General features: G+C 31.5%; 5 protein-coding genes across 10 annotated transcripts; 2 read left to right on the top strand and 3 right to left on the bottom strand.

Annotated features, from left to right (window-relative positions):
• Positions 1–885: 885 nt before the first annotated feature.
• On the bottom strand, positions 886–3,991 carry LOC131670574 (guanine nucleotide-binding protein-like 1). The gene is made up of 5 exons (XM_058946283.1): positions 3,664–3,991; positions 3,221–3,537; positions 2,513–3,155; positions 2,022–2,444; positions 886–1,949 (listed from the first exon to the last, which is right to left on the bottom strand). The coding sequence occupies exons 1-5, from the start codon at positions 3,755–3,757 to the stop codon at positions 1,708–1,710; spliced, it is 1,719 nt and encodes a 572-aa protein (XP_058802266.1). The 5' UTR covers positions 3,758–3,991; the 3' UTR covers positions 886–1,707.
• A 17-nt stretch (positions 3,992–4,008) lies between these two features.
• LOC131670576 (ubiquitin carboxyl-terminal hydrolase isozyme L5) lies at positions 4,009–6,010 on the top strand. The gene is made up of 6 exons (XM_058946288.1): positions 4,009–4,146; positions 4,320–4,383; positions 4,792–4,897; positions 4,959–5,146; positions 5,277–5,474; positions 5,556–6,010. The coding sequence occupies exons 1-6, from the start codon at positions 4,071–4,073 to the stop codon at positions 5,860–5,862; spliced, it is 939 nt and encodes a 312-aa protein (XP_058802271.1). The 5' UTR covers positions 4,009–4,070; the 3' UTR covers positions 5,863–6,010.
• Positions 6,011–6,046: 36 nt separating this feature from the next.
• LOC131670578 (uncharacterized) lies at positions 6,047–6,964 on the bottom strand. Its single transcript, XM_058946289.1, has 4 exons — positions 6,850–6,964; positions 6,508–6,754; positions 6,293–6,444; positions 6,047–6,231 (listed from the first exon to the last, which is right to left on the bottom strand). The coding sequence occupies exons 1-4, from the start codon at positions 6,881–6,883 to the stop codon at positions 6,047–6,049; spliced, it is 618 nt and encodes a 205-aa protein (XP_058802272.1). The 5' UTR covers positions 6,884–6,964.
• Positions 6,723–21,492, top strand: LOC131670575 (hydroxysteroid dehydrogenase-like protein 1). Of its 4 annotated transcripts, none has more exons than XM_058946285.1 (5): positions 6,723–6,797; positions 19,243–19,417; positions 19,712–19,948; positions 20,071–20,414; positions 20,502–21,492. In XM_058946285.1, the coding sequence occupies exons 2-5, from the start codon at positions 19,264–19,266 to the stop codon at positions 20,718–20,720; spliced, it is 954 nt and encodes a 317-aa protein (XP_058802268.1). In that variant the 5' UTR covers positions 6,723–6,797; positions 19,243–19,263; the 3' UTR covers positions 20,721–21,492. The 4 variants fall into 4 exon arrangements, with proteins under 4 accessions (XP_058802268.1, XP_058802267.1, XP_058802270.1 ...); XM_058946284.1 differs by lacking the exon at positions 6,723–6,797 and adding an exon at positions 15,412–15,546 and having other exon boundaries at positions 20,502–21,491; XM_058946287.1 differs by lacking the exon at positions 6,723–6,797 and adding an exon at positions 17,685–17,750.
• Positions 7,193–11,230, bottom strand: LOC131670573 (uncharacterized). Of its 3 annotated transcripts, none has more exons than XM_058946281.1 (9): positions 11,128–11,230; positions 10,589–10,948; positions 9,501–10,464; positions 9,232–9,423; positions 8,957–9,144; positions 8,619–8,875; positions 8,287–8,539; positions 8,068–8,219; positions 7,193–7,979 (listed from the first exon to the last, which is right to left on the bottom strand). In XM_058946281.1, the coding sequence occupies exons 3-9, from the start codon at positions 10,374–10,376 to the stop codon at positions 7,801–7,803; spliced, it is 2,097 nt and encodes a 698-aa protein (XP_058802264.1). In that variant the 5' UTR covers positions 10,377–10,464; positions 10,589–10,948; positions 11,128–11,230; the 3' UTR covers positions 7,193–7,800. The 3 variants fall into 3 exon arrangements, with proteins under 3 accessions (XP_058802264.1, XP_058802263.1, XP_058802265.1); XM_058946280.1 differs by having other exon boundaries at positions 10,853–10,948; positions 11,069–11,132; XM_058946282.1 differs by lacking the exon at positions 10,589–10,948 and having other exon boundaries at positions 11,128–11,201.
• Positions 21,493–21,936: the final 444 nt, after the last annotated feature.

Genomic DNA, 21,936 nt, shown 5'->3' with positions numbered 1-21,936 from the left:
TACTCGCCTGCTCAGACTTCACGAGGCAGAAAGATACGGGGGTGCAAGTAGCCTCGGGGAAGGAAGCGCAAAGTGAGAGGGAGATTCTTGGCAGCGACAGCAGATACCAGCAGGCGCGGAGAAGTCGGAAGCAGGGCATCGTGGCTGGCGGTAAATTACAGGAGCGTTCTGTGTGCGCGATTGCTTGTTAAAGCCGATTATTTTTTTTCTTCCCTCTTTTATTTGCCACTTTGATAGAAAGGACAAGCAAATACATCGCCATAAACGATACATATAACTTTGCCAAAGCTGGACAAATATTTTTCGCTTCATGTTTTCGCTTATAAAGCACTCACGCTCGCTTGCTTCGCAACTGCATGGCACTGTCGCGACCAATATTTTCGACGCAGTGTCTTACTTGGATCTCACTGCAGTCACTCCCGCGCGAGAAACTCGCTTGATCAACCAATTAAAGCTTTTACATAAAAAAATATGAAAAGCCTTTCGTGTTCGCCATCCAGGTAGGTCGTCAACAACAAAAACACGCCGGGTGCCGGTAAAGGAACAGTAAACGTGGGTATCCCTTTCATATTCTCGGCACGTGTCCAAAATATCAGCGCTACGCACATCACGGCCATCAAGCCAGATTCAAGTTACAAAAGGGTAGAAGCCAGGGAAGTGGTGCAAAAGCTGTGGTCGCGAGAGAGACAGAGAGGGGGAGGGAGTGTCGGCTTTCATCGGCCACACAGCCGCAAAACCGACGGACTCGAAAGAACAGCGGGAAATCAAATTCGCTCTCCTTCTTGCTCTTTGTCTTTGTCACGGACGAATTGATAACTTTTCTTACCTGTCACCTTTTCAATTTTTAAGGGAAACTTAACGAACAACGAAGCGATATTGGCCAAAATAAACAAGTATTTATTCGACTGAAGCTTTACACAATAAAGCGATCGACTAGATTTCTGTACAACAACGTACATTGTACGCTCAACATGATTTCCAGTAGAAAAGTCGACGCTGCGGTCAGGCGACTTCGTGATAACTGCCCTTGCCAGTGGTATTACTTACGTTGACATACAGTTCGCCTTGCAGACGCACAAGCGAAACTCAATTTGCGAAAGTTTCAGCGCGTATAAATTAATAGTAATATTACAAAGGTCCCGCAATAACGTCAACCCAAGTATTTTTGCGTTTTTATTAAATGTCACGTGAAATACGCAAGTTGCGAGGTAATGAAACTTCGCAATACGCAATAGACAACCTTTCGCAGTATTAAACAGCGTAAAGCTTCGTAGCGTGAACTGTGGAATCAGTTAGAAACGAAAGCAAGATGTATTCTGCGAAATGCATCATTCCCGTAGGAAGACAAGGATATGTTCGATAAATCCGGTACACCATTGGCCTGTGGTTTCCGTGCTAATAATGCCCGCGCCAATTATTTAATGAACAGTTTTCACGTCTATCCTCCCTTCTCTTCACGCTTCTTCTCCTCTCGTGTAATCTCCACACTCATTTATGATTGATGAAACGCTAACGAATTTTTTTCTTTTCAAAATCAAAGCTCTCAGACACTATTAACGAATAAACGTAACAATCATGTATAATGTATATCTTATGAAACACCAGTAAATATTATGGAAAATACGTAGATCAAATAGTTTAATTTGTAATATAGTTGATAAAGAAATACTTAGACTTGGATATAAAAGTAGAATAATAAAAAACGAGTTACGATTCTTCCGATAAAAGTTCAAACTTATTTTTTACTGCGGACAGAGGAGGCGCGTTGTCAGACGAATCTTTCTCGGAATCTTCCGCACTGTCTTTCGCCGAAGTTTCGTGTTCTTCGTTTGTCTCGAAGTCATCTTCTTCCGTTTCTGATGATGACTCGACGACTCCGGATGCCTCTTCACGGTTTCTCGCTTGGATCCACTTGACAGTTTCTACGTTGGGGTGACTTTCCCATCGGTCTGAAAACAACGTCACATTATTTAAATAAAACAATGTAATTGAAGATAATTGAATAAAATGTTACTAATGACCTTTTTCGATAGACCATTTCGGAGGATATACGAAAATGCAAATTTTTCCATCCAACGCCATCCTGAGTAAGCTGTTCGCAGCTCTGTACGTATCTAATCTGGCTGCTTTTGCGGTGTGAAAGTTTTTCTTGGCAGCCCAACTCTCACATATGTCCATTGCCGACCAACTATCGTCATTATCTCGGTGCTGGAGTTTCAACAAATTTTGCAAGTCCACTCTTTCTGCTAAAAATTTGACAGTTGTGTAAGGTTCCCTGACTTGGGCTATTGGATAGGATCCCATGAGAATTTGAAATTGTTTGGGCACAGTTGAAGGGAATACAAGTCCAGGACAATCGCACAAACATACATTCCTAGTCAAGAAAATTGTTTGGAAGTGTTTTGTATGACCAGGAGTTCTAGAAACACTGACAACTTTCTTACCTGCAAAATAAAAATATTTGTCAATATGCAATGCTTCAATTATGTTACAAATAGAATTTTAAATTTACCCATCAAAGCATTAATTAATGAAGATTTTCCAACGTTTGGAGTTCCAATACAGCCAATAGTTAAAACTCCATTTTTGAATTTTACATGTTCATAATAACTTGTGTCTTTTTTTTCTATCACAATATTACTCTTTCCATTCAAATCATCATCATACTCCAAATGCATTTCCTCCTGAATTTTTTCATGCCATGAAGTTAAATCAACCTTATCTCCAACTATTTCTTTACAGGTTTCCATAATTTTTTGAGCTCCCTCTGCAGCCATTTTCAATTTTCCCTTCTTGCGTCTTAACTTCAAACCCTCCGTTTCATTTGTATTTCCTCTCAAGTTGTAAGTAGGAAATGATGTAAACATTAAAATATAGAGTTTTGGATATTTTGTTTTGAAATATTCTTGCCATGCAACAACCAGTGCTGCTGGGGCTAAATCAACTTTGTTTAGAATTAAAATTATCTCTTTGTTTAAGTCATTTGTGATGTAATTGTATAAATAAGGTGGGAACATCATAACTGGATATCTGATATCAATAATTATTAATAACAAGTCTGACATTTCTAAAACTCTCCATAACTGACGCCATGTTTCTAAATTAAGTTCAAAGTAACTTATATTTACCAAACTCTCCATATTTTTCAAATATTCCTACAATGAAAAAATACATTAAGATATCTGCAATATCATTGACAATAGTTTTATAAGTGACTTACAGTGAAATATCTGTTTTCTCGAACTTCTAGTTCTTCTTTACTCATATTAAAATTCCATGGTGGTCTTTTTGGTATATCTACCTCAGCAGGAAAATAATCATCTGATACTTCTTGTTCCTCTAAGGAGCATGGGATAATGGTTTTGTTTGCTTCTTCCTTTCTGTTTTGTAGCTCTTCTCTAGATTCCTGAAAAAACTGTAGTGCATATCTATTTTTTCCAATATTGTCTCGTGGTTGCTTGTTGATTTTTTGGGTTCCTCTTCTAAAGTCAGCACTCTCCTGACTCTGCCCATCCTCATCACCTTCATAATTTTTATCTAAAATTAATTGAATTAGTTCAATAAAACAAATGTTCTTATTACAAGAAATTCGCATTAATTAATTCAATAAAATCTCTAATTAATTTAGATTGATTGTATCATTAATTTAAAAAATATTCTTACTCAATAGAACCTGATTTTTTCGTTGTTTTTTAACTTGCAATTGTTGTTTTTTAGCTTTTCCACTAAATGGAGTTTTTTTTCTGCCTTGTGGCATTTTGAAAGATAAGTTTGTAATTCACTTTTACAATTAATATCGTAATTCACAACTAGATTAATTACTTAATCTTAAACAGGTAAAAATCTTTCTAGAACTAATTAATTGATGTACATGACACACCAGTGTACGTTTTACATTCAAACAACTCATATCATATACGCCTGTATTTTTAATTTTATGCCATGTCTATCAGGGGAATTTTATGAAGATGAGCAGCTGCTGAGCGCAAGATATCACTTCCATTAAAACAGTTCCTAACCTCAATGTTTGGTTTGCGTTAACCTGGCCTTAACTTCTAATAACTAGAAAAATGGCGGACACGGCCGGAAATTGGTGTTTAATTGAGAGTGATCCTGGCGTTTTTACAGAATTAATAAAAGAATTTGGTAAATAATCATGATCATCGATTTTTCTCAATCCTATTAAGCTATGAAATTCTTAATTTCCATTCCTGTATCTTATTATTTTCGTTACTTTTATCACCTTTGACGATGACATGACAAGAACGCATAATTTACAGTTTATTATCAATTATATTAATATTATTGTATATTTATAGGTGTAAAAGGAGTTCAAGTTGAAGAACTATATAGTTTGGAAGATGATCAGTTTGAAAATTTAAAGTAAGATTTAACGATTTAATAAGGTGTAACAAACATATGCTTAGAGATGAACCATTATAAGTCAATAATTTGCAGTTCATGTAAAAAACCGTTGCTATCCCACATACTTTAAATTTTGAACTATTTGGTATGCCCTTTCATTTTGTCAAAAACTAAATATTAAGTGACAATAATGAAATCTACAAAATACCTTAATTAGGAGGTCTTTACACTGTGTGATTTTTAGTCATTGATGTTTGTTTAATATTAACTTTTATTCAATTATTAATTTCATCTCATATACATTTAATCAATAGATAATATAAGACTTACGATATGCTGTATAAATGAAATTTCTTTTAAATAATGGTTAGCTACATTCTCTAACTATCGCAACCCATCATTTATTACTGTCCTTTTAATTAACAGGCCAATCCATGGATTGATTTTCCTATTCAAATGGGTACAAGATGATGAACCATCAGGTACTGTTGTACAGGACAGCAGATTGGACAAAATATTTTTTGCCAAACAGGTATGTTTGATTCATCAATTTTGTATGTTTTATTTTACATTGATTGACATTCTTGTATCAGGTAATAAATAATGCTTGTGCAACACAAGCAATACTGAGTGTACTCTTAAATAGCAAACATTCAGATATTGCATTAGGATCAACTTTGGATGAACTAAAAAACTTCTGTCAAAGTTTTGATGCCAACATGAGAGGCCTTGCTCTCAGCAATTCAGACACTATCAGAAAAGTCCACAACTCTTTTGCAAGGTACCTTGAAATAATAAATAAAGTAATAAGTTTATTATAATTGTATAATTTTATATTATTATAATTGTATAATAAATAAAGTAATAGGATAATTATTATAACTCGAAAATATTTTATATTTTGTTTCTAGGCAAACTTTATTTGAATTTGATTCCAAACAAGCATCTAAAGATGACGATGTATTCCATTTTGTAAGCTATGTACCAATAGAAGGAAAGTTGTATGAGTTGGATGGACTTAAAGAAGGACCAATTGATTTAGGTTCTTGTCCAGTTGGTGATCAATGGGTTCAGGCTGCTAAGCCCATTATTGAAAAAAGAATCAAAAAGTATTTAAAGAAACATTAAAAACCTATAAGCATTTTATATCAGTATTTATTTCAAATTATTTATATGAAATTTCGTTTTAGGTACAATGAGGGTGAAATACATTTTAATTTAATGGCAATAGTTAGTGATAGAAAAATGATTTATGAGAGACAGAAAGCTTTAACAACAGATCCAAGTGAAACTGTAAGACTACAAGCACTAATTGATGAAGAAATTTGGAAATCAAAAAAATATAAAATTGAAAATATACGAAGAAAACATAATTATTTACCACTGATTGTGGAGCTGCTGAAAATATTAGCAAAAGAAGGTAAATTAGTTCCTCTATACCAGAAAGCAAAAGAGAGGGCAATTGAAAAAGAAGCCAAAAAGGCAAATAAATCATAAATTCATTGTATTAAAATTATGTTTATTCATATCCATTTGAAGATATAATAATGATTTTATAAAATATGATTAAAATAATATTAACTTAACTATTTATATATATTATATATATTTACATCAGACTTCATTTTGGCTATCAAGAAAATTGAATAATAAATAAACAGTTGTACTGATAATCTCCAAATCATTCTTCTGATGAAGATAAATCTGAATGTTCACTTCTCCTATTTTGCAATGACATCCACTCTTTTACATCAATATCAAGATGTTTAATATTTCCATCTTCATATATTAACCTGGGTAGTATTTTATCGTTTACATTTTGAATTATATTTGGAATTTGATGGACGTACAGGTGATTTATGATGGCTGAAAAAATTAAATTAAAATTTTTCATATACCACTAAAATTAAAAGATTTATTTATTTACCTGCTAAATTAGTAAAATCCGTTGATTCCTTTGTTGTCCTAATTAAATAAGTGAATATCCTGTATAAAAACAATTGAGTGTAACCCTCAAAATACAGAAGCACATTTTGCCACTTAATGTCCTTCTTATTTGATATTCCTTTTTCATATAAACTAAAAAAAACTGAATGTTTTAATATTTTTAAAAATTGATTTATGAATTACATATCTACTTACTATTCGATTAATTTTATTTTTATATCATTAAAATAAATTGGTTCGGTACAAAATAACTGCATGTGTAATCTGTAATACCAAAAATTTTTCAATGAACTGGGATCAATTTTGAGATCTTCTCCTACTTTTCTCCACACACAATCAATTATTGTATGATTTTTCAACTCCTGTATGTCGTTACATAATGTAGCTGTCATTAATGCCTTAATAAAATCCTTGGTCATAGGTAAAGTCCAATCATTATCCACTAGAACATTGGATGTTTTCATTCCGGATTTGCTTTAATCTCGGTAAATAAATTTATTTAAGATAGAACAAAATTTATATTTATAAGAAATTTACCTGAAAGATAACTCTTTTCTTCTAATACATTCATTATAGTTACTTTGAGATTCTAAGAGTACAAATCAGTTGCAATATATAACTAATAATAAACATAACCAATCGTACGTATCAGAAACGCTAATATATATATAGATATTTAAGCGTCTATTTCGTTGGTAGTATAGCTACATACGATATATATATCATATATGCCGTTAAAGTACAATTTTTTAATTTCGGACATAATTTTAAAAATCAAAAAGCACTTTAAAAATATATTTATTATTTTTGATAAACAATATTATTTCTGAAGGGAATTTAGTAAAAATGCTACTGAAAATTATTATTGTTCACATTTTAATTATCAAAATGACTTTTTTACACTCAATTTAACGTATATTACAAATTATTCTTTAAAAACTTCGGCGACCCTAACGTTTTTTTAATAATGAGATTCCATGAAATTTAACGTTTATGAATTGTATTTCTAGAAAGATGTACTATTCTTAGCTTAAAAAATATTCTTAAAACGCAAGTAAAAAATCAAATTTTCATAAAAGCCGATGTTATGATCTGAGAATTGCGGAATTTGTTCTCAAATTTGAGTTCAGAAATGTTTATTATTATTTTATAATTGAGTTTATATAGTTAAAAGGAAATATACAAAAAATGTTCGTATAATTTTATAGTAAAATCATTAACAATGGATTCATCGAACTATACCTTAATGAACTATGAACTATAATAATATTTACATAGTTTCAATTATAAGACAATAAAAAATTGTATTTAAATTTTTCTATTAATTTATAAATATATGTTTAAATCTCGCAAATTCAAATAAATATAAAAATAATAAGGAAAAAGCATCTGCATGTATTTCTACTATACATATATATATGCATATACTTATATGTATAATATAAACATATGTACCGCTAAACAACAGTATAAAAATATTTCAAATTTTTAAGTTTCATCCTCATTATAAAATGGATCTGTAGTAAACTTGTTAGGAATTTTTTTTTCCGAACCCTTATCAATGCAAATAATTTTGCCCTTGTGATAGAATAACTTTGGTAAAATGGCATCTATTGACTTCTCAATTAACATGGGTACATAGTTTTTATATAAATACTCCAAAGCATCTAAAAAATACAGATAATTATGTAAAAGCATAATAAATAACTACAAATTCTGATTTTAGTTTCCTTAATATTTAGCAAGTAAAATTACCACTTAAATTTGATACTGTGATATTTTTTCTAGCACAATTAAAGAGTTGCTCAAAAAGTTTTGACAAAAAATGTGGTGTTATTCCATTGAAATGAGCAGAAATACTTTCCCAATTGATTTCCTCCGGATAATCTAGTTGTTTTGTATAAATGCTAAAATATATGTATAATTATTTAGTATTGTTTTCACCATTTCTTAGATAGTCACTTTTCAACTTACTGTTCTATCAGTTTGACTTTTATATCATTTAAATAAATAGGTGTTGGACAAAAAAGTTGCATGTGCAATTGCAAATACCAAAAATTTTGCAAAACAATGCTATCAATACACATTTTTTTCTCTAGTTTTCTCCACACAATTGTATCAATTTGTTGATTTTTTAAATTCATTAAATCATTACAAGCTGTTATTTCCAATATCGAATCAATAAACTTTTTTACCAAAGGACAAGTCCACTTGATATCTGTAAAAACTGAAAATATTCACACTTAATTTTCTTTGAGTTAATTATGTAAATAATCAAATCATTTATTACAAATGATAGTTCATACTCTTAGGTATGCTATACAAATTGATTTTATTTGACATAGCTTCCTTCTTTTTTCTCCGTGACTGTTTTTTTATCTTCTGTTTTTTATCAGGCGTATCAGACAAATTATAATTTTTCTTCAACTTTTGATAGCGTGTCCAGATTGATTGCCTTTTTCTATTAAGTAGTTTTGCCAATTCTGCGCATTTATTATCTTCTACACTTGATGCTTTGCTCATATATGATAAAATTTTTTTATCTTCCTTTAGAGTATATGGCCTTAAAATATTTGTTCCTTAATTTTTTAATCACAATATAGTTTCATTTATGAAAATTTGTTCAAAATAATATATCACTCACCCATTGTAAACAGAAGTATTAAACATATTTCTAAATCTATAATGTACACTGTACAAACTTCTCCAAGGCAATCCATTTGCTAAAAACCGCACAAAATTTTTTCTTTCTTCAAGTACAGGAATATAATATTTACCTTCATGTCTCATGTATAAAAATGGTTCTACAATATTTTTGTCCCAATTATGTACCTGCAATGTGAAGAATTTTGTCTAGACAATCCAACTAGATTATCTAGAAAAATGTCTAGATAATCCAACAAAGAATGCATAACTTACATCACAGAATGTTTCCCAGTTTTTTTTTATTACATCATCTTCTTCTTTGGAATAGGGCCCTCTTTTCAGTGGTCCATAATTTTGAAAACTAGCAATTTGTTCTGGATTCAAAGTTCGTGCTCCAGCACTAGTCTCAATCATGTGTTGAGGTGGAACTTCATGTTGCAACTGAACATTAAAAGTCTTCAATACCTAATTACAAAATATTAAAGACATGAATATTGATATTAATTCTTAAATAAACACTGAACAAAACATAAATAAAATACCTTTAAAAGTTTCGTAGATAATACATGAGTTTTCAATTTCATTGTTTCTCTATTATTGTTTTGTAGATTTAAGTTCTTCCTTGATTTGCTTTTATCCATTAGATCATGAAATTTCTTTACATCTGATGATTTCTTTGGAACCGGTATAATGTCTTTTAATTTAGTTTTACTAATTTTTTTATCAATCATTATACTTTTTAATTTTGTGATTATCTTTGGCTTTTCATGTTCCATCATTTTTTCATCGATTTGAAGTGAATCTTTTAATTGATCATTCTCTGCATTTGTATCACCTTTTATAAATGATTCTATCTCGACAGGATGATTTATAAGTTCTGTGCAGTCTAAAATATTTGGAGATGTGCTATTAACAAGTATATCACTCAAATTATGATTCATTTCAATGGATTCAAAATCTTTCATATCATCAAGTAATTCCACTATTTCTTTTTTTATTACATTAGAACTAACTTCATAAACTTCACTAGAACTTAATTTTTTATTGGGGGAGCCAAACAATTTAGGATTTCTTGACTTATGAGGAGTTAATTGAGGTGTTTTAGATATTTTAGCTAATGTTTTATCAATTTTATTTCTTAATTTAGATTTATGGGTATCTTGAGAACTTTTTATGATATCGTTGTCATCGCTGTTGTTTTCAATATCTGTTATCTCATTAGTAGCTGAAGTTTCTACATCACTGTGAGTAGTGCTATTCAATGGACAAGTTTTCCTAAGATTTTCATATTTTTTCTCTGGACTATATTCACTGAAATCACTTTCTGTCTTTACTTCTGAATATATTTTCTTGCCAAACCACATATCAGTAAGCGTTGGTTGATGTATTACTTTATCAAAATTTTTAGGACACTTCATTATAACATTTGTTAAGTATTTTCTTACACTTAATAAATTCACAAATTCAGTCTTTTTATGTGTTAGATTCTTATTAGCAGCTTGCCAACTGTAAAAATGTAGATTTATGTTTAAAACGATAATTTTAGTAATACAGCTAATGTATATTGATTCAGTGCTGTTATTTGTATCATTAAAAAGTTAAAAAACAATAATACAAATCCACATCTTACCTGCTAAACGTAAACAATTATATTACGAGTAAGTTTTAAAGATTAACGATTGTTTTAAGAACTTTTATCATATATAAAACACATTAATCCAGGGATTTCAATACTTTTTCTATTACATATTCATTTATTTTATTATTTTTATATCCAAGAATATAAGTTAATTGCACTACAGTTTAGTATTATCGTGCCTATTAGGTTAAATTGATTTCACAATTCACACAATTGTTAGTTTAATATATATGTAAAGTATGTAAAAATACATACATTGCGTCCCGCATGTGCGGCTAGGGGGCAGGGGCCGGACTGGGCCCGAATCCCGAATCTACCGATGCAAAAACAGCTCGACACAAATAACATTTTCTAAAAAAAAATGATCACATCTCAGGTATGTCTAATTGTACTTCTCGAAAAAATGATTATTTGTTATTGTACCATTATATTTCTTATAAAAAATAAACAATATCGTTATCGATAATTTACCTCCTACTTATTCACATAAAAGATAATTAAGCAAAAATAAATTAACAGAAAAATTGTACCTTCTGTAGTCTAAATTGTACCATCAGTACAATTCTATAAATTTGTTTCTAAAAGAAATAATAGGACAATTACAAATTACCACTAATTGTTACAACTATCAAGGATGTCATCCGGAAATGCACTTTGCGCAGGCGTAGAGCTTTGTAATTGTCCTATTATTTCTTTTAGAAACAAATTTATAGAATTGTACTGATGGTACAATTTAGACTACAGAAGGTACAATTTTTCTGTTAATTTATTTTTGCTTAATTATGTCTTTTATGTGAATAAATAGGAGGTGAATTATCGATAACGATATTTTTCATTTTTTATGGAAATATAATGGTACAATAACAAATAATTATTTTTTCGAGAAGTACAATTAGACATACATGAGATGTGATCATTTTTTTTATAAAATGTTATTTGTGTCGGGCCATTTTCGCATCGGTCCCGGATCTTTTTTCCCGCGAGAAGAGAAATTCCGTTTCCGTGCATGTTTGAACCGACATGGGGCAATGGAATGTCCCAGATAAGGGTGTTGACAGAACGATTCTGACACTTAAATATGACATGAATTCTGACACCATGACACGTTAAAATAGGATATGTCATGAGCCACTGCGCAGCAAGCCATGCGCAGGTGATTTCTAAGGTTTTTAGAGGGGAGCGTATTTTGAATACAAAATGATAAAAATGAAAACAAAAACATTACAATACATATTCCCCACAAACAAACGATAAATATTTATAAATTGACTTCTTTGGCTACCACATTTTATTAATAATATGAAATTTACATTTTTCTTTCTAAATACTAAATATTGTAATTTTTATTAAGGGTCGCGGTCGAGAGCCGTAGGCGAGTAGGTCCGAAGTGGTCACGAGACTGCTGGTCGGCCACAACACTATAATACAATGAAATGGGGAAACGTCAGAGTTGTCGAACAGATGTACTTATTTTTCATGTTTCAACATATCGATTTCCTCATGTGGTATATGGTTTTAAAAAGTCTAGATTCTCTTCTATTATCCGAAAAAAGATTCACTTCGATAGTTTTTGATTGACTCCTCGCAACCACTCGATTATCGTCAAAAAGGACTTTTTGAGGCACATAGTTCGGAACCGGCAAGGGCGTCCGAATCAACGCTGATAAACCACATCGAAGTATGTATAGCATAAAAAAAATTTCAATTTGAGTACGCGCGATAAATTTTTTGATTTTTTTCTAGATACTATACTCCAAACCAGAATAATATTCTTTTATTATTTATAACTCGCAGCGTTTTTAGAATATAGCTTCTGCCATCATTGTACCTTTTTTTGTTATTGACATTATTAAATCTCGTGCTAAAATTTTATATATATATATATATATATATTGATTAGATAAAAAAGTATTTTTTTGTTAATATGATGATAATTCGTATGTGAAATAAAAATTATAATATTTAGTATTTAGAAAAATGTGAATTTCTTATTATTAATAAAATGTGGTAGCCAAAGAAGTCAATTTATAAAAATCTATCGTTTGTTTTTGGGCAATATTTATTGTAATGTTTTTGTTTGTTTTCATTTTTATCATTTTGTATTCAAAATACGTTCCCCTCTAAAATCCCTAGAAATCACCTGCGCATGGCTTGCTGCGCAGTGGCTCATGACATTTCCTATTTCAACATGTCATGGTGTCAGAATTCATGTCATATTAAAGTGTCAGAATCGTTCTGTGAAGACCCTAACTCAGCGTGGCGGTACGGTCTGACACGCGCGTGCTCGTCACGGCGTGCCGTCATAATGCAGGTACAGTACGTGCACGAAAAACTATACGCACGCCGTGCCGTCAGAATACGGACATAATGCTATCACTAAGACCCTGGTCCAGTGATGGGTAGGTAAATTACCATAGGTAAAATATATAGTTTTTGACACGTAATTTACTATGTATATTACCTCTCGAACTTTCTGAGTTTTTGACAAGACGTTTTGACATCTTTTCGGCCATCCCACGGCGATGGCGCGCCGACGCGGTGTGCCGGTACTGCTGGTGCGGTACCGGTGTAAGTCAGGTCTTTTAAAATCTGTTAGCAAAGCATGCACTCTTCCTGCAAATCCATTATCCACGACACTTTTTGCTAACAAATTGCCGTTATGGCTATTACACGTTACATGCCAAATCCCAACAAGTTGACCCATGAGAATCATCACAGCTGCTGCACTGTCACTGATAACAACGTTTATATTAATATTATATTTTTCTCTTGCCATTCCAATACATTCGTCAACCACTTGACGCAAAGCTTCCCCAGTTTCACGATGAGTACTGAAATTCCAGGTGTTCAAAAAAATGTACTTTCTTCTCTGCATGTTGTCTAAACGAAGCATGGCAACAACATTTTGTTTATTGGCCGCCTTATTTTTCCATCCATCTATTAACAAAACTACATTATTTACACCCATATTGGCTATTGATTGCTGTAACTCGTTGAATCGATTATTAAGATTACTGTTGGAGAGAGTCTTCTTACTTGGAATAATGTAATTTGGATTTAAGGATTGAATGAAATTTTTAAACAATGGTGATTCGACTATTACGAAAGGTATGTTGCATCCAAAAAAAAATAGCCCAAGCAATCTGTCCAATTCATTACGATCAATATTAGCTAAAAAAAAATTATTATCATTATAAATTTGAATTCAAAACATTTTAATAAAGACTATTTTAGATCATCTACATTATTATTGAAAAATATCGTATATATACCTGCCATTTTAATAAATAATCCAAACAAGAAAACTAGGAAAAATCACTAATTTCTGAACAGTTAATAATATATGATTTTTCTGAAATATGATTCGCTTTTTCACTTTGGTATAAGATTTGAGGTGAATAACCGAAATTTTCAAATGAAGAATGATAAATTACCTGGTACTAGTATTATTATTACTGTTTAGTGTTTATTGTGAAAATTAATTTTACAAAAACTGTGATAATTGTTACATTTAGGTTGTTAGTTTACTGTTAGAGATAAATAAATAACACCGGGCTTTCTTAGCGTCAAAGGATCAAAGGTCGAATTAAAAATATTCAAATTAGAATTTCAATAGCAAAGTACGTTGGTGTAACACTGCTGCGCATGCGCAATAGTATTTGGAAGTTTTTGACGTTTTTGACAATCTGACATGGTTTTTGACGTTGTTTACAGCTTCTGACATGTACATGTCGAAAACCTCAAAATCGTGTCATTTTCCCACCACTGGTTGGTACTAAATAATTGAACTAGATATTTTTAGTGATATTACTAGAGTTGCGATTCGCGTCCGTATCCGTCTGCATCCGTATGTATGTACCTATGTGACCGGGGCCTAACGCTGCACGCCGTAACTTTAGTTAATTGAGACTCGTCGAGACGTACTGTTTTTCTTTTCGCGTCATTATTTATTATCTGCTGCGTCGTAGCGCTCAAGTGATATTTGTATTATCGTTCACATATCGAAATTTAAGTATCACAGGGGAATAAAAACATTTTTACGAACGTGAGAACCTAGAAGACTACGCAGTTAAGAATAATACGTCAAAATACAAGGAAAGGAGTTTTGAATATTCGCGCGGCTGCCATACTACATGCGCAAAAAGCACGTGCATGCATAGAGACTTGTGAAGCTAACGCCAAAAAATTTTTTTAAACATATTTTTGAGTTTTCATGAGCTAAAACGTTTTCTCCCTTTTTCCGAATTAAGTCTTCGCTTAAAATTTTATTTCCGGATGTTCCGTTTTTAAGAAAATTACGAAAAAATAATCGGGCGTTCGGATAGCGCCCAATATGCACTGAACATTTTTCTCCTGTTTAAAAAGAAATAATATCGATAGCGGATGATAGCTCCTTATTCCCGGATTACGAATTCCCTTTTTAATTCCTTATAATTTATAATTCCGTTTTTCGCTACTAATTTTCCTTGAAAATGAGGCGGCCAACTTCATAGTGCTGAAAACTCATATCAATTAATTAATCACATTATCCTAATTCGTGATAAGAAATTATTTATTATTCAATCAAATCATATCAGAGCAAATTTCTTCAAACGGGGAGCAATCTTAAGGTTTAACAAATAATAATATTTCATGAAGATATTACCGCAAATAATTTGCGAACAATTTGCCAATTTTTATAATTTTTTCGATTTTAATAAAAAAAGAGTCGAATATGAGTGAAAAGAGCAAATCCATTCAAGTTAAAAGCTATTCTTTTTTTATTTTAAGGACTTTCCGAGATTTATCTGGGTGTAGTGTTAATTAAGTCATCTGCATTGTTGGCCGGGTTACTGAGCAGTAAACAAATCAACATGAAGGTTCATGTTCGCTGGTGTCTCTATAGAGAATAAATATTTATCTCAACTATACAAAAGGAAATAATTATCTATTTCAAATAAGTGAATCAAGTGAGTACTTGAATGGTTCTCCAAACGCGATAGGTTATGAAAAATCAATTATCGAATAAAAAAACTTTCGTGCAATATTAACAGTTCTTATTTTTTATCTTTTCTTATCGAATTAAATCGAATCCAGTAATCGAACATATAATGTAGACGTATAATACTAAACTCAATATTACATTTGGTTTATTTAATCAATATTTTTATTACCTTAATACTTACATTTTTATTATTTATTAAAGTAAATTGCTCGATAACAATTGACGGTTTAAAGAAGTTTAAGTTTGCTAGAATCTTTATATCATTCCTCAATTTGAAAACAATAGATTAATTAATAACCAATGACCTTTAATAAAAAATTATATTTAATTTGAACAAAATTATTTTGATGATAATTAAATAATAGGAAAAATCAAAGATTTGACACATTTTTATTATAATCATAATATTGTTTCTTTATATATTGCATAATGCTAATAAGTTCAGGATAATTGTCTCGTCATTATTATATGTAGCTAATTATTTTAGTTCATTTCTTTTGGTTTGCAAAACAGTGTTTTTGTAATCTTTTCTGGTATCAATTAAAAAAAAGTCTATTATTAATGATAGCCAGAGATATAGGTCGTTTTTATAATTAACGCGATTGAAACTGAATGTTATGCATAACGCATGCGGATACTTGTTGAGAAGAAGTGTCAGAAAGTATAAATTGCGTCGTGTTATCTTGATAGAGTGATTTGCATATACATTTCTTTAGTGACCGTCAATGATTACGATTATTGTACGTTATTATTATTCACGTGTAATACGATGTAATGCTTATTAAAGTTAAATTGATAATAATTTCTTAATAATATTTAACGAAGTATTTATCGAATGTACCTTTTTATAATAAATAAACAACGCTTTTATAATAAACAATGTATAAAAAAAAATTCTTTTTTTGTTTTTCGTGAACTTTTTAAAGTTTTGTTTTTTTTGCAATTTAAAACAAAAGACTTCGCTTTTTACATCAAATAAAACTTATCGTGGAGTGTTTTGAAGAGGATCTCGGCTATTTAGTAATAAAACCAATAAGAAATATAAGAATTTACAGAAACTCTTAAAATCAATTTTATTTCATAATATATGTATATTACGTAAAGGAAAAATTATATATAAATAAATACATGAACGAAATAGTTATATGTATATAAGAAAAATATATTTCTATAAATAAAGTTAAAAATTATACTGATATTTAACTTAATAAATTAATAGTAAAATGTAATATTCTCACGAATATTGTGATATTGTAAATGTCTGAATCAATAGATGTACAAAATACAAATACAAAATTATTCTAGCTTATATAATAATAGCTGGGAGTTTCCAACACATTATTTCAACAAAAACACCAATAAATCAATTAATTTTTTAAATAAAATCATACAATAGAAAAGCAGATGCATCAAAAACAATAAATATATTTAAAATTCAGAGGAAACTATCTGCCTGCCACCGAATTGACAATGTCTTTTTATTGAACTGATATATTTCATTTCTAATGAGTCGTTGTATTGCTGCATTTTATTAAAAATACTTTATTTCTAGTAAATTTAAATAAATATTAAAAACGCTGTCTTCAATGCATTAACGAAGTGCTTTCTTCAAGATCGAAACGAATTATACATTTGTTCTCTCTACAATCTTTATTATTTGACTCAAAGTTATTAAAAAATAAATTCAATAAATGTCCGTGTAAGCTAAATATATTTAAAATTAAAGACAAATTAACTAAATATGTACATAAACAAAATAACACAAAAATATTACTTGACTAAACGTGCACACGAAGTTACAGCAAAATATCTTCAAAATCATAAAAATGTCAGATGATAACGTACATATAGAAAAATAAAACTAAAAAGACGACGGCAAGAAAAAATTACTTTATAGACTTCTCATTAATTAAAACGAAATAATATATATTAATAATTACTAAAATTAAATGCAGTATTCTCAAATATAACATCAAACAAAAATGTAAATTAAAAATCATGGAGACAAAAGGATTCTAGCAAAATAGAGAACAATTTTAATAATTGCGAAAACAGTCCTTTCTTTGTAGCGAAGCGAAAGAATAGTACATTACGATACAAGTGCGAGAAAATACGAGGGTGGTCCGATAAGTACTTAACCTACAAAAGAAAAACGAAAATTTTGGAAAAGTGGCGTTTTATTTTTCAACATAGTCTCCTTTTAGTTCGATACACTTGGCCCAGCGATGCTCCAACTTCTTTAACCCGTCTGAAAAATACGTTTCCTCGAGATCTGAAAAGTAGGCTTCCGTGGCATCGATTACCTCCTCATTCGACTCAAATTTCTGCCCGGCGAGTGACTTTTTCAAGTTTGGAAACAAAAAGAAGTCGCACGGGGCTAAATCTGGAGAATCCGGTGGATGGGGCAGCAGTTCGTAGCCTAATTCAACCGATTTGGCCATGGCGACGGCGGAGGTGTGAGCCGGTGCGTTGTCATGGTGGAAGAGCACTTTTTTCTTCGCCAAATGGGGCCGTCTTTTCTGCAATTCGACGTCGAATCGGCCCGATAATTCGGCATAGTACAGCCCTGTGATCGTTTTGCCCCTCTCCAGGTAGTCGATGTAGATCACACCTTGTGAATCCAAGAAAACGGTGGCCAATCACCTTTCCGGCCGATGGGGCAGTCTTCGCCTTCTTCGGAGCACTTTCGCCGGGTAAAGTCCACTGTTTCGACTGTTCCTTGGACTCTGGTGTATACCAGTGGATCCATGTTTCATCGACTGTCACGAAACGACGCAGAAACTCCTTCGGATTGCACTTAAACAGCGTCAGACATTGCTCTGAAGTTGTCTCACGGTTGCGCTTGTTGTCCAGAGTGAGCAAACGCCGCACCCATCGCGCCGACAGCTTTCTCATGCCCAAAATTTCATGCAGGATATGACCCACGCGGTCTTTTGAGATGCCTACGATCTTAGCTATCTCGCGCACCTTCAATCGTTGATTTGCCAATACGAGATCGTGAATTTTTGTCATGTTATCCTCCGTGGTAGCCGTTTTCGGAGCACCTGAACGTGGCTCATCAAAAATCGACGTGCGACCACGTTAAAACTCGTTAAACCAATTTTTGACGGTCGCCATCGAAGGAGAAGAGTCACCGTACACAGCATCCAAGCGCTTTTTGATTTCGCTGCGCGATTTCCCTTCGAAAAACAAGAATCGAATCACCGACCGATACTGCTCTTTTACCATTTTTCAAAAATCAACGGACACACTTGCTTTCACACGCTCTCAAAAATAAACTACAACTCCGATCCGGCTGATGTCTTGACAGTAACTATCGAGAAGGTTGTACTACGTGATAGAATATTTCTTTTGCGAGAGTGGCGCCATTGGGCGGTTAGGCTAAGTACTTATCGGACCACTCTCGTAGATACTTCTCTCGTGTGGCGTTTACGCCCGAGCGAAGCGAGGGTGGAATGGTACACGAGATGAGAAAGAAACTCTTTCCCGAACATGTGCCGTACCGTATTTTTTGATACAACGTGTGGAAAGTGCGGTTTTTAACGCACGTTTTTTGCCGAGCGTGTGGGAAAAACGCACTTTCTGCACGGAATGTCGAAAATACGTATAATATTGATCAATTCAAGACTTAAAATCACGTACAATTTTATTATTTTTTCAGATCAGTAGAAAGGTATTCATTATGGTAGATGCTATTTCAGGACTACTTTTATTTTTTATTATCTTACTTTTGATAAATCCGCTCGTCAAATTATTACGTTGGATATGGGAACTGTCAGTTACACTTTGCAAGACAAATCCTGTTGACTTGAAAGAAAAATTCGGCGAATGGGCAGGTATTTAATCTAGAGTATAATTATATATTTTAAAAATAGAATGTAATATAAAAATGTGTGCAATCATCAAGATGATTTGTTGCGTATTTTATTATAAATAATTTGCTTGCACAACATAATAATTATGTTTTTTCAAATATTAAAAATCTTTTTGGTAGTTTTTTAAACTCCTATGTTAATTAATACATTAAAAGTAAGGTTGATATTTTCAATATTTCCGACGTATATTTGTACAAAAAAATAATTAGACCATATATGTACATGTATTTAGTCAAATGTTGTTCCATGTTTCAGTTGTAACAGGATCAACTGATGGCGTTGGAAAAGAATACGCAAAGGAACTGGCAAAAAGAAACGTTAATATCGTTCTCATAAGCAGAACGTTAGAAAAGCTAAAGAAAGTAAAAACTGAAATAGAAATACTCAATCCCAACGTACAAGTAAAAATAATTCAAGCAGATTTTAGTATTGGTAAAGCGGAAATTGACAAAATTGAAGCTCAATTGGCAGATATTCCGATAGGAATATTAGGTAAGAAAGGTTGACAATGTTATCAATAAATGACAAAGTTCCTTACACTCTGAGCATTCCTTCAAAAATTTGAGAAATATACATGCTAAGACTGTTAATGTAAACTTTATAAATTTTTACAGTTAATAACGTGGGGAAGATAACTGAATATCCCATGTACTTTGGAGAAATTTCCAAAAATGAACTCTGGGAAACGATCAATATAAATATTACAGCTGCAACTCTAATGACTCGATTAGTTATCGATCAAATGAAGAGAAATGGGAAAGGTGCAATTGTTAATGTTTCCTCAGCAACAGATCTTGTTCCTTCACCTTTATTGTCAGTGTATTCGGCGTCTAAAATTTACATTCGCTACCTTTCCGAAGCAGTTCGCGCCGAATATTCCAAGTATGGAATAACAGTACAATGCCTTTCTCCCTTTTATATCAATACTAAAATGGTTGGCTACAGCGAGAGAATACAGGTATGAGATAATCTAATGTTTCTCACCTAGTATGCTCATAAAAATGAATAGAGGTAAACCAATAATTTATTATACTAAATTTTTCAGAATCACGAGTTATTATGTCCTGATGCGACATTATACGCCAAAAATGCCATCGAGACTTTAGGCAAGTTAGACTCGACGACTGGCTATTGGCCGCATGAGATAGAACATTATTTAATGACATTATGTCCAGTATGGTTAAGAATAAAGATCGTCTTCTTGATAAATCGTCTCGGGCGAAGAGACTATTTGGCATTACAAAAAAAGAAAACCGATGAATGAACATTTACTATTATTTACAATTGTGGTAGTTATATTTTTACACCATTTTTCTAAATTAACTATTAATGACGTAACAATAAATCATTGTACTTTATTTATACAGTCGTGTTTAATGACAAATATTTCAAGTCATTGATTAACCACTGGCATATATAGCTAAAACGAAAATACTTGCAACGAGCTCAAATACTTAATTTCTTATTATTTTCCATTCTACTACGTCATTATTTATTACTTAAAATAATTTAAACTCACGAATAGTTTTAATGCCGCTTAACAAACATGAACTGAACTTAAAAATTGAATTCGCATGAAATAAAAAATAATGTTTTCATTTTAAAGTCAGATATTTTTACGCAATCGACATATTGAATGATACTTAGTTTTTATAAAATCAAATTTTATAGATTCATGGCAGTTTTAAAAATAATGTTATGGCTGTTATTAGAATGATTACCTGACACAAATGTTATAATTGCTTTGATATTGGAAAAATGTTTGTGTAATTTAAAATGAACAAAAGTTTCAACAAAATCATGTACTATTTATGTAAATAGACTTTTTCAACGTGTTAATACAGAGAAAGTAAACATTTAATAAATTTGTATCGAAAAATAATTCTAATTCATTTACTACTATTGCCAAGATTTTAACTGTTGATCATAGTTTCAGTTCAAAAAGTAATTGTGATTTAATCATAAAAATAGTCTATTAAATGTATAAACAATTTGTAAGACCGAGCAAGTAAATATTTTGACAAAATAGATATTTACTTAATCGTTTATATGTTACAATTAACCACTATTTATACGCAGAGACATACTAATAAACTAATCATTAGCATTTTGAGAGTGTACTATTCAACTCAATATCTTTATTTTGATAGATCAGATATATTAATGTCGTAAAATACAAAATAAATTAATTGTAGCTGAGGCAATTTTCCGCAACTCTTACAGCCTGGATTCAATTCCAAGTTTAAATAGGATTAAATCTAGGAAGAATTGTTATACATAAATACAGTTATACGAAAGTTTATCCATGTTTTCACGGTTATAGTTAAACGATTAATCAAATACATTACGATTGAGAAAACGAAAGTCGGGATCCGAACGCGAGTAAAATTATTATTGACGCGCGAACGGACCGGGGAGCCCGATAGCCTGAGAGCCGCCCGAGTCGAAGGCCGCTCGGCTGTTAGAAAAGCCTGTATACG

This window comes from Phymastichus coffea, unplaced genomic scaffold (genome assembly GCF_024137745.1).
Source record: "Phymastichus coffea isolate CEN01 unplaced genomic scaffold, Cenicafe_Pcof_1.1 PCOF00112, whole genome shotgun sequence".
Classification (NCBI taxonomy): domain Eukaryota; kingdom Metazoa; phylum Arthropoda; class Insecta; order Hymenoptera; family Eulophidae; genus Phymastichus; species Phymastichus coffea.
Note: the sequence above shows the minus strand (reverse complement) of the source record. Positions and strands in the feature narration are given on the sequence as shown.